This window comes from Asparagus officinalis, chromosome 7, assembly GCF_001876935.1.
Source record: "Asparagus officinalis chromosome 7, Aspof.V1, whole genome shotgun sequence".
Lineage (NCBI taxonomy): Eukaryota > Viridiplantae > Streptophyta > Magnoliopsida > Asparagales > Asparagaceae > Asparagus > Asparagus officinalis.
In genome coordinates, this window is record NC_033800.1 from 58758848 (window position 1) to 58773309 (window position 14462).

The 14462-nt window shown below is 36.4% G+C and overlaps 1 protein-coding gene across 1 annotated transcript; it reads left to right on the plus strand.

Annotated features, from left to right (window-relative positions):
- LOC109850065 (rhomboid-like protein 20) lies at positions 1775–13605 on the plus strand. The gene is given in 9 exon segments (XM_020419986.1): positions 1775–1898; positions 1995–2095; positions 7300–7440; positions 7689–7755; positions 9940–10088; positions 10178–10279; positions 12211–12279; positions 12281–12331; positions 13107–13605. Coding segments are annotated over 9 exon segments (879 nt in total). The 5' UTR covers positions 1775–1873; the 3' UTR covers positions 13281–13605.

A 14462-nucleotide genomic window follows, 5' to 3' on the forward strand; every position in this document is an offset into this window, starting at 1 on the left:
GTGATTTTAAAAAACGATGAGATTTCACAAATGGAAAGTGCTTTTTGAAAACCAGTTTTTATAACATGTTCATTTTCATGTTTACAAGTATTCCCCAAAGTTTTATATTTTTTGGATTTTATGTGCTATTTTTAAAGACGTGTTTAAAATCAGATTTTCAGCAAACCTGTGCATATCTGATATGTCGGTTTGTGGTCGACCGCCATGGTCACCGCGGTCGACCGCGAAATGTCCAGAGAGCAATCTCTGGATTTCAGCTCTTCGCGGTCGACCGGACCTGGCACTGCGGTCGACCGCCAGTATGACTGTTGCACAGTAGCAGCTAGTTTCTAGTTTTGTTTTTGTGCGTGTTTTTGATCATTTTCTTTGGGTTTTTGCTGTTGTGTTGGGTTGGTATATATACCCCTCAGCATTAAACTCTCCCACCAACCAAGAGAATGTTTTAAACAAGTTTTAGAGAGTTTTAAGTTTGTGTTTAAGTGTGTTTAAAGGTGTTTAAGCCTTGTTTACAAGTTTGGTTTTTTGAAGAGATTTTCACAAGACTAGAGGAGATCATCCATTCCTTGTTTGGGCTTTAAATCCATTCTCTCTCTCTCACTGTTGATTACTAGAGAAGTTTCCCTTTACTTTTTCTAGCTTTATATTTATTTGTTTGTTAATTATTTTTATTAAAGCTAGATTTATATTGAGTTTAGATTTGATTTGATTTATCTTTTTGTTCACACACAACCATTGAGCTTATTGTATTTGCATACATAGTATATATTGGGGTTGTGGGATTGTGACATTGAGAGTGAGTCTTAATTGAGTTCTCATCTATTGTAGAGAGCAAACGTTATATTTGTGCTTAATTTGTGAGATCATTTTGTAATACACTTGTACACCGAGAGGAGTGTGTCGTGAGAGATGGGTCGTCCCAAGAGGAGTGATGTCGGTAGTAAAGCCTAGGGAGAGGTTGTAAATCCAAGCACTTGAGGGAGACACGAGCTAGAGACCAACACTTAGAGGGTCTAGAGTGAAATTGCAAGAGTATTGATTGTAAAGTTTTCGGTGAGCTAGAAATCCGAGTGTGAGGTGTAAACATTTTTGGGTGAATGTTGAAAACCCGGTTGTGATAGTGGATTTCTCCTCGGGAGTGGGGAGCGGAGACGTAGGTGAGAAGACCGAACATCGTAAACATCTCCGTGTGTTTGTGTTGATTGTTTGCACTATCACACTTTCATTGTGTGCTTGTTTTCTCTCTTGTTTATATATCCTTGCATATATCTTTTGTATATCACATTGCTAGGATATTGCATTTATTTATATTGCATATTCTTGCTCATATTAATTTGTATATCATACTTGCAAGAATACATTCATTAGAAGTTTTAATTTGACATAAATCAGATTAGATTAGCACATTACCCTATTCACCCCCCTCTAGGGTTCTAATTGGGATGTCTCACAAACCTCTAAAATTTTAAATTATCTTCACTACCCTCTGTATCTATAATCGGTAAATTAAAAAAAAAATTGTTAAGAGAAAAAACCCTGATTTTTTCATTTGCTCAACAACGTAAATCCCTTCTGTGGAGATGGCTTTTTCTCTGAAAGACGCTTTAATTATTTGCCAGTTACAAATAGAAAATTCGTGATGAAAGTTAAAAGTTCATGGGGTTTTGCGAGGTCCCAAAAGTTGAGGGCGTCCCATACAAAACATCCAAAGTTCGGGGTTTTATTAAATTAATCCAATAAATAACATGAAAATCATATAAAATATTGATTACCAAACTTCGTTTCTTTTCCCCGACCCCAACCCCAACCCCTCTCTCAACGAAGACTTTTTCCCCCTGAGTCACGTCTTTCGATTTCTCCTCCTCACCGCTCGAAGATGCACGGCGGCCCATCTGGATTTAGTAACCCCTTTCTTTCTCTCTCTCCCTCTTTTATTTTGGATTTTCTTGGGTATTTTTTGCTTGATTTCCCCCTTAATTTCGTTGTTTCTTTTGCAGACAATGCTCCGGTGACCAGGACGGTTGTGATCGCGAGCGGTATCCTCACCGTCATCTTTGGCATCAGAAGCCGTTCTATTAGGCTTGGGTTATCTTATCAGGTGCTTTCCCCTTCTTGATTTGATAGTTTTATGTGATATTGATCAATGTTTTAAAAAGCCTCCGCCTAGGCGTACACCTAGGCCTAAGCTGTATCTTGACCGCCTAACTAGCGCCTACCGTCTAGGCGGTACCTAGGCTGCCCACCTAGGTTTTGAGAGCGCCTAGGGGAGCATGGTCAGCATATATGGGCTGCACCTTTAGACATTGATCGTGATTTTCTTCATTGCAACTTCCACATCCTCCAACCTCCTCCAAGCTCCAACTATGAACACCTCCTCTATCTCTCCCAACCTTCAACAGAAGCTCCTCCACCACTACTTAAGAAATCTGTCTAGGGTCAGTCCAGCGCCTAAACTTTCTATAACACTGACATTTACTATCACTAATTGTAATAAAAAACTAAAAAAATAAGAAAACGCCTCGTCCCTGTTTAGGCTCTAGGCGTTTGGTCCAATGCCAAACTCGCCTAGTGCTTTCTGTGACCTTGATTTTGGTTGATTTGTATTGGGTAGTTAGTTTTCTCATCTGGGTGTTTGTTGAATTTGTTGATAGAAGTTGAAGGTTGCAGTATTTTAATATTTTGGTAGATGGGCGTTTGTTTTTTGGGTTTTTGGGGTGGGTGGGGGTGGGAGCGGGGGGTGGTTAGCTAGAAATGCAATGCAATAGGAATTCATCACATCAAGGGTTGAGAGATGCCTTATAGACTTGTTTCCTTTTGAGGAGAACTTCAAAAGAAGGAGATGTTGCGCTTGGAAATAATCTCATCATTGAAAACTAGGGGTAGGCGTGCCTCTTCGTTTAGACTCGTTCCTACTCTATGAGAATTGGGATTATTGCTCCTTGACTCTCTCCATGGCCATAAGAGGTACGTCTTGCCACCATAATACTTCTGTTTGAGATTTAGGGGCTGAGGTGCACAAAACACTGGCGACTCTACTCATTATTAGTCATTTGTTCTCATTAGTCATAAGTTTAGTGTAATTAATATCAGTTTCCGTTGCTAAATACAACTGCCAAAAGGGCTGCAGAAACATTCTTGAATTGCTTTGTCTATCCCTTTATTGTTTTTGTGGCCATACAGTTTAGAAGTAATGTGTACGCTATAGTTGTTTGTTCACATCTTTAGCTCGATTAAAGTATGCATCAATAATCCTTGGTGAAGTCAGCATGCCTAGTTGCCTTGCATTGTGTGGTGGCAATCTATTTTGCTCCTTAGCTATGTTGCACAAACGCAGACGCAGGACACACGCACACATCAAGATACATATATGAAAACTCAAAAATCTAGAAACAGCTATGACATAGACACTCCAGATACATGTATAAGATATTATTATATATAAATGTGGATACCAGATATGCGCTGCCACCCATTTCGTCAAATGAGCTATCAAGTTATAGAAGTGGTGGACTTCACCTATTGCAATGTCACTAGCTTTGTGGGTTTCACCGCTTGTCTATCTCTTCTTAGCCCATTAAGAAAAATGAGTTGGCACCAGATACTCATTTTTTTCCTGTATAAATGTAAAAGAAATTAAGATCAGGCATGATAAATCTTGAGGTTCACATTGATGAATTGTATATCATAAAACTCTAAACACCCAACCATATAACTCGTGGAAAACAATGACTCAAATTTAGCCCTAGGCTAGTATGAGACCAAACAGGTGTTAAACATGTCCAACAAGTATCTTGTATATTCTGGTGCAAATTATGCTTATAGACGCAGATAGAGTGACCTTTAATCTGTATCCATGCAACATAGCTCTTTACGGGAGAGTTTGCCTTTAATATCAATTCACACACAAGAAAGCTTTTACTATTTCTAAAGGAGAAAAGGCTTTCGGGGAAATAATTAATCTATAGATATGTGTTGTCTACTTACATGCCTATCTTAGCCCTCTAATCCCAACCACTAGAATAGTACAATGCTTATTAAACGTAATTAAATAAATGGGGAGATAAATTATTCTATCTGCTTGAAGAAAGTAGATTTTCTGCATCATCTAGAGAGGAAAATTTAAGCCTAAACTGACTCCTTTCGATGTAGTATTTGCTTGGCCTTGACAGCTACAAAAAATATTCTCATACTGATGCATAATATTTCCAAACTGGTTTTATAGTATAAATTGCATAAAAATTTGTATTTCAAGGGTTTCAAAATGTCCTTTCTACATCTTAGTAATGAAACTTTTGGAATTTTATCGGTCAATTGTTGAATCTTTGGTACTGTACTTCGCTTATCTTGATGCATGTGGGTTGTTATTTTAACACACAGGTAGCTATTGTTTCACTTTTTTTATTATCCTAGTTAGTAAGGGTAGCTCAGTGCATGATACTTCCACCATTGTGGTCTATGGGGAGGGTCAATGTACGCAGCCTTACCCGCGTATGCGAAGAGACTGTTTCCAGGATTTGAACTCATGACCTCCAAGTCATAAGGCAACAACCTTACCGTTGCGCCAATGTTCACCCTCTTTTATTATCCTAGTTAGTCCTGTGTAAATTCTTTTGCATGTAATGTGAAGGCACATGCCTCTGTTGTATTTAGATGTTCTTGTTTAGTAGGCGAAACTAGGCCAGATTAGATTATGGTCCTGCACGGTGGCTTACTAGTGGTTAGGGTACTTCAGGGAGATGGTTTAAAGATGTTTGGTGGTCTGGCAAGTGATATGACTATGTTTGGTAACCAGGATGGTGCGATATCACTATCTGGATATTCATAATCCTAAATTCCTAATAGAAAAAACATATATTAAAAATTGTGATAATTAATAAAGTTTGGGACATGTTGCACAACAAATTGAAGGTTATAACTAGGGAAATAAAAAGAAAATATAGCTTGAAAGGGTCTGATGCTAAAAGAAGAGAGGATAGGAACTTAGGGTTAATTGTGATAGACCACCTGAACTATCACCCAATTGTGGATAGACCCATGTAGTTCTATTATTGCATATGGATCCCCTGAATGAAAATTTTGTGACTCTACCCTCAGGAGGTCTATTTGTCAGAAAATAATTTCCTCTCTGAGGGTAAAAGAGTCAAAAGGATTTATAGTCTATCTGCAAGAATAGAACTACAGGGAGTCTATCTACAGTTGGACTATAGTATAAAGGGGTCTCAGCTATTTCCCAAGAATTTATGATTTTCAATCATATAATGAAAGAATACTAAATGTTGTGCATGCTATCCTAGAAGTAACCTATGTTTAGAGGTGGATATATAAAGTAAATAGTGAAAACTATATTTGAACTATGTTTTGTATGGCATATATGTAAAAGTAATTACTGGAGAACTATATAATAAGGACCCCTTTCATTAGCAGCATGAGAAGCTTCAAAAGGCTTTCTTGTGTCGATTAATTATACCAAGTAGAATTCTAGACTAGAGATTTAGGTGTCGGAATCTCCCACCTTGAGGTTGTGTGAAAGTGAATCTCAATGATTCCCATGATGGAACTTCATCAGGAGCTGCTTGTAATGTTTGTTATGCAATTGGAAGTGCCGCTGAAGTGTTAGGAATTTCAATTTTCTGGATCTGCAGTAGTACAGTAGATGTTAGAGGAAAGTATAATGTATCCTTTATTCGTGCTTAAACACGAATAAGAAAGTCTCTGGTAGAGAATGCTTTGAATTGCTGATATGCGTCGTTTCTGCTACCAGGATATATCATGTTCCAGTTCATAAAATGGGGCTAATGGATGGGTAATTTGGCTACTGACTGGGTGGCGAATTGGTGTAGTTGTACCCTTGGGACAATGCCCTGTTTTTGGACCAAGGTTTTAAATATCGGATATCGGGGAAATATCGGATGACCAAAATTCATATCGGATTGCGGATATCGGGGAAATATCAGGGATATGTGGTAAATATCAGAATGCCATAATGAATGTTTGCATACATAGTATAATGCATTAAAATGTAATCTTAACATATGTAATGAAATTTAAGCATACAAAATATGAATAATATATGTTTAGGATCACTAATCAACCTTCTAAAACAAACAAAAGTGCAAAGCAACGTTGCAACATTCGATCTGCTTTTTTAGGACGCAATGTCATTTGATATAATGGGGAAATCTTGATATCTCGCTCAAAAATTCCAAACACGGTATATTATTTTGCAACAAGCTCTATAAAAAGATATATTGGTTCACATATCGGTTAATATATCGGTCATATCAGGGATTTATCACTCAAAATAGCCAACAAGCGGTAAAGGATATTTAAAGACCATATCGGTTGCGGCAAGCCCTGTAAAAGAATACATCGGGGGATATATCGGGCCATGTCGGGGATATTTAAAACAATGTTTTGGACCAAATCTCTTTAAGAATTTCTAACCATTTTTCTTAAGTGTGATGTAGACAGTTTCTGGTGTGTGAGAATGTATTGCTGATAGCAACTATTTAGGAGAAAAGAAAAAGAAGAAAATTTAGAAAATAGAAAAGATAAAAAACAAGAGAGTATGCACGGCTAGAAACATAGTAAGATTTTATCTATATAATTATCAATCTTAACCTTATATATACAACAACAACAACAACAAAGCTTTTTTCCCATATGTTTGGGGTTGGGCCAGTTGGCCACATGAGTCTTATTCTTCCATTCCGTTCTATTTTTTGCCACCCTTTCTGTTAAGTTAACCATTATCAAATTGTAACCTTATAAGTATGCCTATGAATAATGTGGAACAAAAAGAAGTCATGTTGATCATCCCAGTTGTATTGCAGCCTTTCTGATAGATTTAGTTTGATGTTTGTGTATATCAGATTTTGGGAACATTCACATAAACTTGATTTCTTTGTCTTATGTTTTATAGGATACCAGTAACTATGTTTCTGTTGGCAAGAATGTGCTGGACTTTCAGAGAGTAGAAATTAGGAGATAGGGCTGTCTAGTTTTCCTAAACCAGGAGGAATTTTAGAAGTATAAAGGTTCCCAGATGGCAAGGAGTTCCTTTCTAGTTATTTAAAGGCAGAGAAGAGAAGAGATAGGTAGACATAGATTCAATTGCTCTTCTTTTTCTTTTTTGTCTTTTGAGACGACAACTACATGATCTCACATTATAAGAATAAAAAATACTGAACCTTTCACTGACCAACATGTTGAGCAGCTTTTTCGTGTTTCAGTTTCTGAATCACATCATCATTTAGGGTTTTATTATACCAAAACTAATCTACACTTATATTGGTTCCACAGGAAATTTTCAAGCATCTCAGGCTTTGGAGATTTGTTGCTTCGGAGTTTGCTTTCTCATCAACGCCAGAGTTAATGTTTGGTCTATACTTGCTCTATTATTTCAGGGTATTTGAGCGACAGATTGGGTCTAACAAATATTCAGTAAGTTAACTTCTACTTTTCACAGCCTACAAAGATATTATTAAGTAAGCTGGAATGTGATAACCTGCTATGTTATTTGATATTTTACTTTTCACTGGTAGTCATGTTTTATTTAAAGCAGTAGTACTAGTTTCTGACTTCTAAATATAGCTAGAGTACATTTGTTTTTTTGAATTTTATATAAAACTAGGCTGGTCGAAATTTCCTAGAGCGTGATTGCTTATCTTATATTGTTTTTGAATATGCAGGTCTTCATTTTATTCTCGGTATTGGCATCATTTCTTTTTGAGGTCCTAGCTTTAGTGCTTCTTAAAGGTAATTTAAAGTAGCCTTGTAGATATCTGATCACTGGGAACGTGATGACTCTGAGGTTTTTGTAGCGTGTTTTCACCTCTTCTGGCTATGACTAATTTGTTTTTTTCACAGATAAATATTTATGCCATCATTTGTATACAAAATCTTGTGCTTCTGGCATCTTTTTTTTGCCTTTTCTCTTCATTTACATTAGTTAGAATATGGCAGTGACTATTTTCATAAAGATGAATTGCATAGTTGATACTTACTATATTACCACTTTGAGTTCGTTGAAGTTGATACAAGACTTCAGGCAAAATCATGTAGTTCTAGAGATGTGTTGACAGTTTGATTCCTGAGATTGTAAGATGCTACTTGTCCACTTTGATTTATTAGCAACAAGTTGTGATGGATACTGAAACTGTTGGAATTTTTTCAAGATAAACATCATATGGAGATGTAAGAATTAAAAATGACCACATGTAGAATCTAGATGGGGGGGGGGGGGGGGGGGTTGAATAGGATTGCTACTCATTTTTCATTTACATCAGAACTTGTTTAGTTCGGAAGGATATATCAGCGGAAATAAAAGAATTAAACTAAACAAAGCAAATAATCAACCATGGAACGACGTCAGAAAGCCACGAGGATTTTATAGTGTTTCGGATTGAAATCCTACATCCTCTTCCTCCTTGAGGGTCTTCCAGTATAGTATGAAGGTGTGATCACAAACCCAATCCAGTTAGCAGTACAAGACCGAACCCTAGACTAACCCTAAACTAGTCGTCTCTCCCAACAAAACCTACCATACAAGTTAAAAGCCTAGCCCACGCCCCAATTCCTCAATTAATACCAGCATGAGTACGCTGTCAAAAACCAATTGTCTCACCAGCGATTATAGAAAAAAATAGTCTAAAAGACAATATCGGTTTAAGCACGAAACTAGAAAGATTTTACAACTTTTTTCGTAAACCCATTCATCAGATGATGAAAGTAGTAAATCTGGAAGAACGATGACGATGAAGTGCAAGGGCAATTCTCCAAGAAGTTTTTTGATCGGGATCGCTTTAGTCGCTTCGAGGAAGCAGCCGAATCTCTGAGAGGAGACAATGGAAGAGATCTCCTTCAAATCCTAGAAAGCCTTCTCCTTTTCTCTCTCACAGTAGGGCTTTCCTAATCTCTGCAATCATTTTTTCTAATTCTTTTGGAAAACAGCCCTATGGATGTATATAAAGATATATCAAGGAGCAGTCCAGATTACATCTCTCGAAAACGAAGCGATGTTGCAGAAATTCGACGACTAGCTGGTTAGAGGTAAATGTCAGCTAGTGGAATATAGCCCAGCAGGCTCTGTAAGGTATTTACGAAATCTACCTTGCTGTCTTGACATTTTCGGCCGGCTGAAAAAGTTATTTCAGCGTATCAGCTGGCTGATTTTCAGTATCAACATGTAGGCGACAATATTAGCCTGTAGAGCTTATCGAGAGCTTTCCAAAAAGATATTATAATAGAAATTCCGGGAACCAAGTCAAAAGTTCAGGCCCCAGCAAGCTTTCAGCTTCCTTGCATGTTTTCAGCCTGCTTGTGCACATTTTCAGCCGCCTGCTTTGATGGACCAGCCTGGTGAAAAGCAGCAGCAGCTGCTGTTCAGTGTTTTACAACTCCATCTTCTCACCATATTTTCCTCCCATCTTCACACAACTTCATGTACTCATTTAGAGGTATTTTGATACTTTCATAAGCAGCATATTTCAACTCGAAACAGATTAAAAACATATGAACGTTTGTTATTGATCAAACTGAGTTGATTGCATCGACAAGGTCCCAACAGCACACAATACTAAGCATTTGCAAACTGCTATTTAACTTCAGCCTTTACATTTCAGCTTTCGCATCCCCTCTCCCTTTCTCACTTTTATCATGATTATTTGTGCTCCATAATCCGTGCATCAATCTTGATTGTGTAATAATACTCAGTATCTTAAAGTGTGTTGTAGTTTCTTTAAGCGGTGTTCTTGTCAGATGCAAAATGTATATGTAATGGTACTCCAGTTTTTTGCCAGTGCTAATCCCTTGGTTGTCTCATATGCAACAGTAACTAACCCCGTCTACTTTTTTTTTTTTTTGTAATTCCATGTTGATAGTTCTATTTAATTGATTCACTTCTCTCAATATCATTTGCAATTTTTTTTTTTTTTTTTGCAGATTCTACAAGCTCACTGGCATCTGGGCCTTATGGTCTTATATTTGCCTCCTTCGTACCCTTTTATCTTGATATTCCTGTCTCCTCACGGTTCCGGATATTTGGCATAAACATCAGTGACAAGTCATTTATATATCTGGCTGGTCTTCAGGTTGCAGCAATTTCAGATGTTCTGTTAATTTAGCTGTTACACCTTCTGCAGTTTTGTGCTAATTAGCTTATTTGTAATTTTCTTCTTAGCTTCTCCTATCATCGTGGAAGCGTTCTCTTGTACCTGGATTGTGTGGTATACTTGCTGGTGTCTTATATCGTGTCAATGCATTCAAGATCCGAAGGGTTAAGGTACTTGCTACAATCTAGATTCTAGAGCATCAACAAAATGCTTTAGGGGGAATTATGATGCAGCAATTTTCTATGCTTGAATGCTGGCTTCTTCTTCATACTTAATTCCAGTAAACATCTGCATTAGAATACTTAAAATCAGGCTATATCTTTCAAACATCTTGACAATTTTTTTTTTCTGTCATCAGTTCAATATGAAGTTAATTGATGGAAATGGTAAATGCATGTGAAGAATTATCAGAAATTAGAATGAAATGGTAAACATATTATTAAAGTCCCTAACCATTACATTACAACTTTTAAGTTGCGGTGAGGGTCGAGGGTATATTATTATATTCCGACATTGACCCGCAGATTAAGCACCCATTTTATGGGCTGAAACCTGGACTCATGTAGCGGTGTCAAATTTTGGAAGATACGCTTTAATTTGTGGCCGGTGGGATTTGAACCTGGTTTGCTTTAATACGATCTTAAAATCCCTAACCATTGCACCACAACTTGAGGGTTAAAAATTATATTTTTATATTCTAACACATATAAATCATTTTTAAAAATTTATAAGCCACTTAACGAAAGTGGCTGGGAAAGAAGAGGAAGAAAATAAGATATGAGTGAAGAGATGTAGAAGAAGATATTTCTTTTCTCATTTTGGGAGAGAACTATTTACCATTGTCACGTCTTACAGTAACTGCTCTTATGAGAGGTCTAAGAAGTACCTTATGTGAATATGGATATTGACTATCCTTATTGTAAAATTGTGTAATATATTAAAGCAGTTTAGTTCGGGTTTTCAGGTGACTAGGGTTGATGGTTTTTCCGGTAAATAGGGTTATTGGCGTGACCATATCCAGCATCCCGAATAGTGGAATTATGACTGGAAGGAAATCAGAAAGTTATAGTTCAAGAATATCTTTTTGTTCTAATAGATGGTGGTTAATGATTTTCCAATCCATGTTCAAGGTGTTAAACAAAATGGAGATACAATCATCTGAATTGCAAGGCAATAAATGTTCAAAGGTGTGAATGAGATAAGCTGCAGTATTGATTAACCTCAGAGATAATGAATAATAACCTTCTATTCTTATTCTTCTCACAGGGATATGAAACTCAGAAAGTTTGACTTTCATAATTAAGAAGTGTTTTCAGACTCTGAAAGAAAGCTTCCTACAATTTGACTTTGCTTCATAGTTCTCAGGCCTATGAGCTTATGATTCCTCCCACACAGTAATTAGGTGTCTTGATTGCTATGATTGCATCATATTAATGTCAAGTGTATTTCGTTTTCTATATTTAAGTAAAACATGGCTTCTAAGTTTCAGGCACACAACTTTTCTTGTCTAAATCTAACACGACTCCAATGTGCATGATGCACATCAAGGCAAGAGTCATTATCCTGTGCACATTAGACATGCATGTAGCATAGGTCATAGAACACACCACTAAGATACATCCAAGTAGAATCTATGTGCAATCTAGCATCTTTCGTCAGGCATAGAGACACAACAGGATATGTCACTTATGTCCCATAACTCAAGCATCAGTTATTAATATACTAGAGAAGAGGCAAAGGATCAGAAACGATAGTATATCCCAAAAAGATCCTTTATCAAAGAACATGTCAAAGTGTTGAAGGGCTTTATGTTGTTTCATTCCCATGGTCCTTTTACCCTGGACCTTTTCTTCTTCTTTTCTCGAACTATGACAATATACGTAAACAATTAGGTGTTAAATCCTATTTCTCCATTAGGTATGGAGTGGCTGTGCTTATCCGGATGCAATATATGTATGTAACTTTGTATATATGGTGGGCATGGATTTTGTGAGATTGAGATTTCATTATCTTAGCAGAGGACTTGCTAGCATATACGATATAATGTTGTATGACTTCCTGAATTGATTACTGAATTTTTGTGTTTTTGAAACATTTACAGTTTCCAGAATTCATATCATCATTTTTTGCGCGGTTAGCATGGTCCTCAGGAAGCTCGTCACGTACATCACCAGAGGAAATGCATACAAAACTTACCTTCTGCTGCTGCTCGTCGTGTAGAGGCAAGTTGCTTGTTCTTGCTTGTGACAAGATTTGTTCGTTGTCAGTTTTTCTTTAATTGAAATAATTTGGATATGTGACTTTTTGACTTATTCGCTTCTCATCACGAATTATTCACCTTAGACTGAAGTTTTTCTCAGTTGAAAAATTGCCCTAGCCTTTCTTTCTTATTAGTTTGCATACACTTTGCGATAAATGTTCAGCTTGTTACTGAAAATTTCTCATTATTTTCTGTCAAGATTAAAGAGGCTCTAATTTGTCTAATGGGTAAAATACATAATACTACTTTAATGTTTCACTACCTTTACTCATAGTTACCTTAATGATCTTCTCCAACACCATACTGCGAAAAGGACTAAATTTTCCTCTAAATTGAGGGCAAAAAAGTAATGATATCTGATATTTAAGGGGTGTAAGTCGCTAGACTCCATTGTCCAAGAGACGTACCTGCAATTAACCCCTCAAATAACCATTTCTTGTTTGGGCTTTTGCCATATTAGACACCGCTGTCTTTTTTAATTCTATATTAGACTCTCAAATCTTTATATTTCCAAATTAGACCCATAAATCTTCTTATTGGTTTGAAATGGGGGGCTTATTTAAGCAACTTACTAGATTTGATCTTATTGAAAACAACTTAATAGATTTGGAGTCTTATTAAAACAAATTTAATGAATTTAGGGTTCGAATTTGGAATTAGTAATATGAAGACACGGGGGTCTAATTTAACAAAATCCCTTTTCATCTTTTTTTTTTCTTCTTCTAATTTGATTGCAGAGGAACTATCAAGCAGCTGCGAGACCCGCAATGCCAGATCCTCCGGAGTCTTCTATTGCTACACTCGTATCGATGGGCTTTGATAGCAATGCAGCGAGGCAGGCCCTTTTGAGGGCTAGAAACGACATCAACGTCGCCACAAATATCCTTCTGGAATCTCATCAGTCTTACTGACTTTACTTCGCCAATATTCTTCCCTTAGAAATTTCAGTGGTCGAAAGAGATTATACAAGCTCTGTTCTTTGTAATATCCGATTTCTCTTGTAATAGTTAAGAGTCCATTCATTAGTAGAAGTGGCATAAATCCTCAGAAAATTCGGAGAAAACGAGTGGGTGTTGCACACCGAGTCTAGCCAGTTATGTTATATGCTGATATTTTTTCCCCCTCCCTTGGATGACGTACGTTACGGAAGAGACTACCACAGTGTAAAGTATGGACTCTTAGGATGCTATGTTTTTAGGCATGTTTATATCAAATTTTAGGTTCATATTATTTGTTTGCATCAGCACTCAGATTAGCTGCATCGCAGATTTTGAAGAAGAGGGGGGAAAAGACCCTACATTAGATTATCCATTCAACATTTTATTCAATCTCTGTTTTTTTTTTTTTTGGGTAAATTTGAAGACACTAGTATTGTTGGAATTCTGATTATCAATTCGACGTTATTTCACAAATTACCTCAATAGGCTACATATTTTTCAATCTTATTTATTTTCTTATATCAACTTTTGTTGAGCTCTAACTTATGTGTTTTTATTTTCATATCACATTTTTTAATTCGTATCTGTTGCAAACAAATATGGATATGATAAGTATCGCGATTTGTGATTGAAAACAAATACGACTGGTATGGTATCCAATCCCTTTATGAATACCAATCCGTTTACACTCAGCCTCAGGTCTATAAAGAGGGGTTAAGTCATGTAGTAAATTATGTATATATGATTTTCACTTTAAAATAGTTGTATAAATCTAATATTCGGTTTAAAAAAAAGAAAATAACCTATGAATAGAGTAGTAATTAAGTGAGAGATAATATAATCCGATAGTGTGGTTAGATTATAGCGATGACTATTGAAGAAAGAGAGTATAAATTAAAGGGGGAAAAAGAAATAAATAGGAGAGTTTTAGTTTTTTTACCAAGCAATTCTAGCCTAAAACTTATGATAATTTGTGCGAGTACAACTCTTGAAATGAAAAAAGTAGGATAAAATTTTTAACCGTTATCCTACTTCTAATTTTGTTCTAGATAACTATTATCCTACTTCTAATTTTGTTCTAGTTCTGGTTAACTAACAGTGTAAAGCTTTATAGCAGTTCTAGTTCTAACTGACTAACACTATTTAATTTTTAGT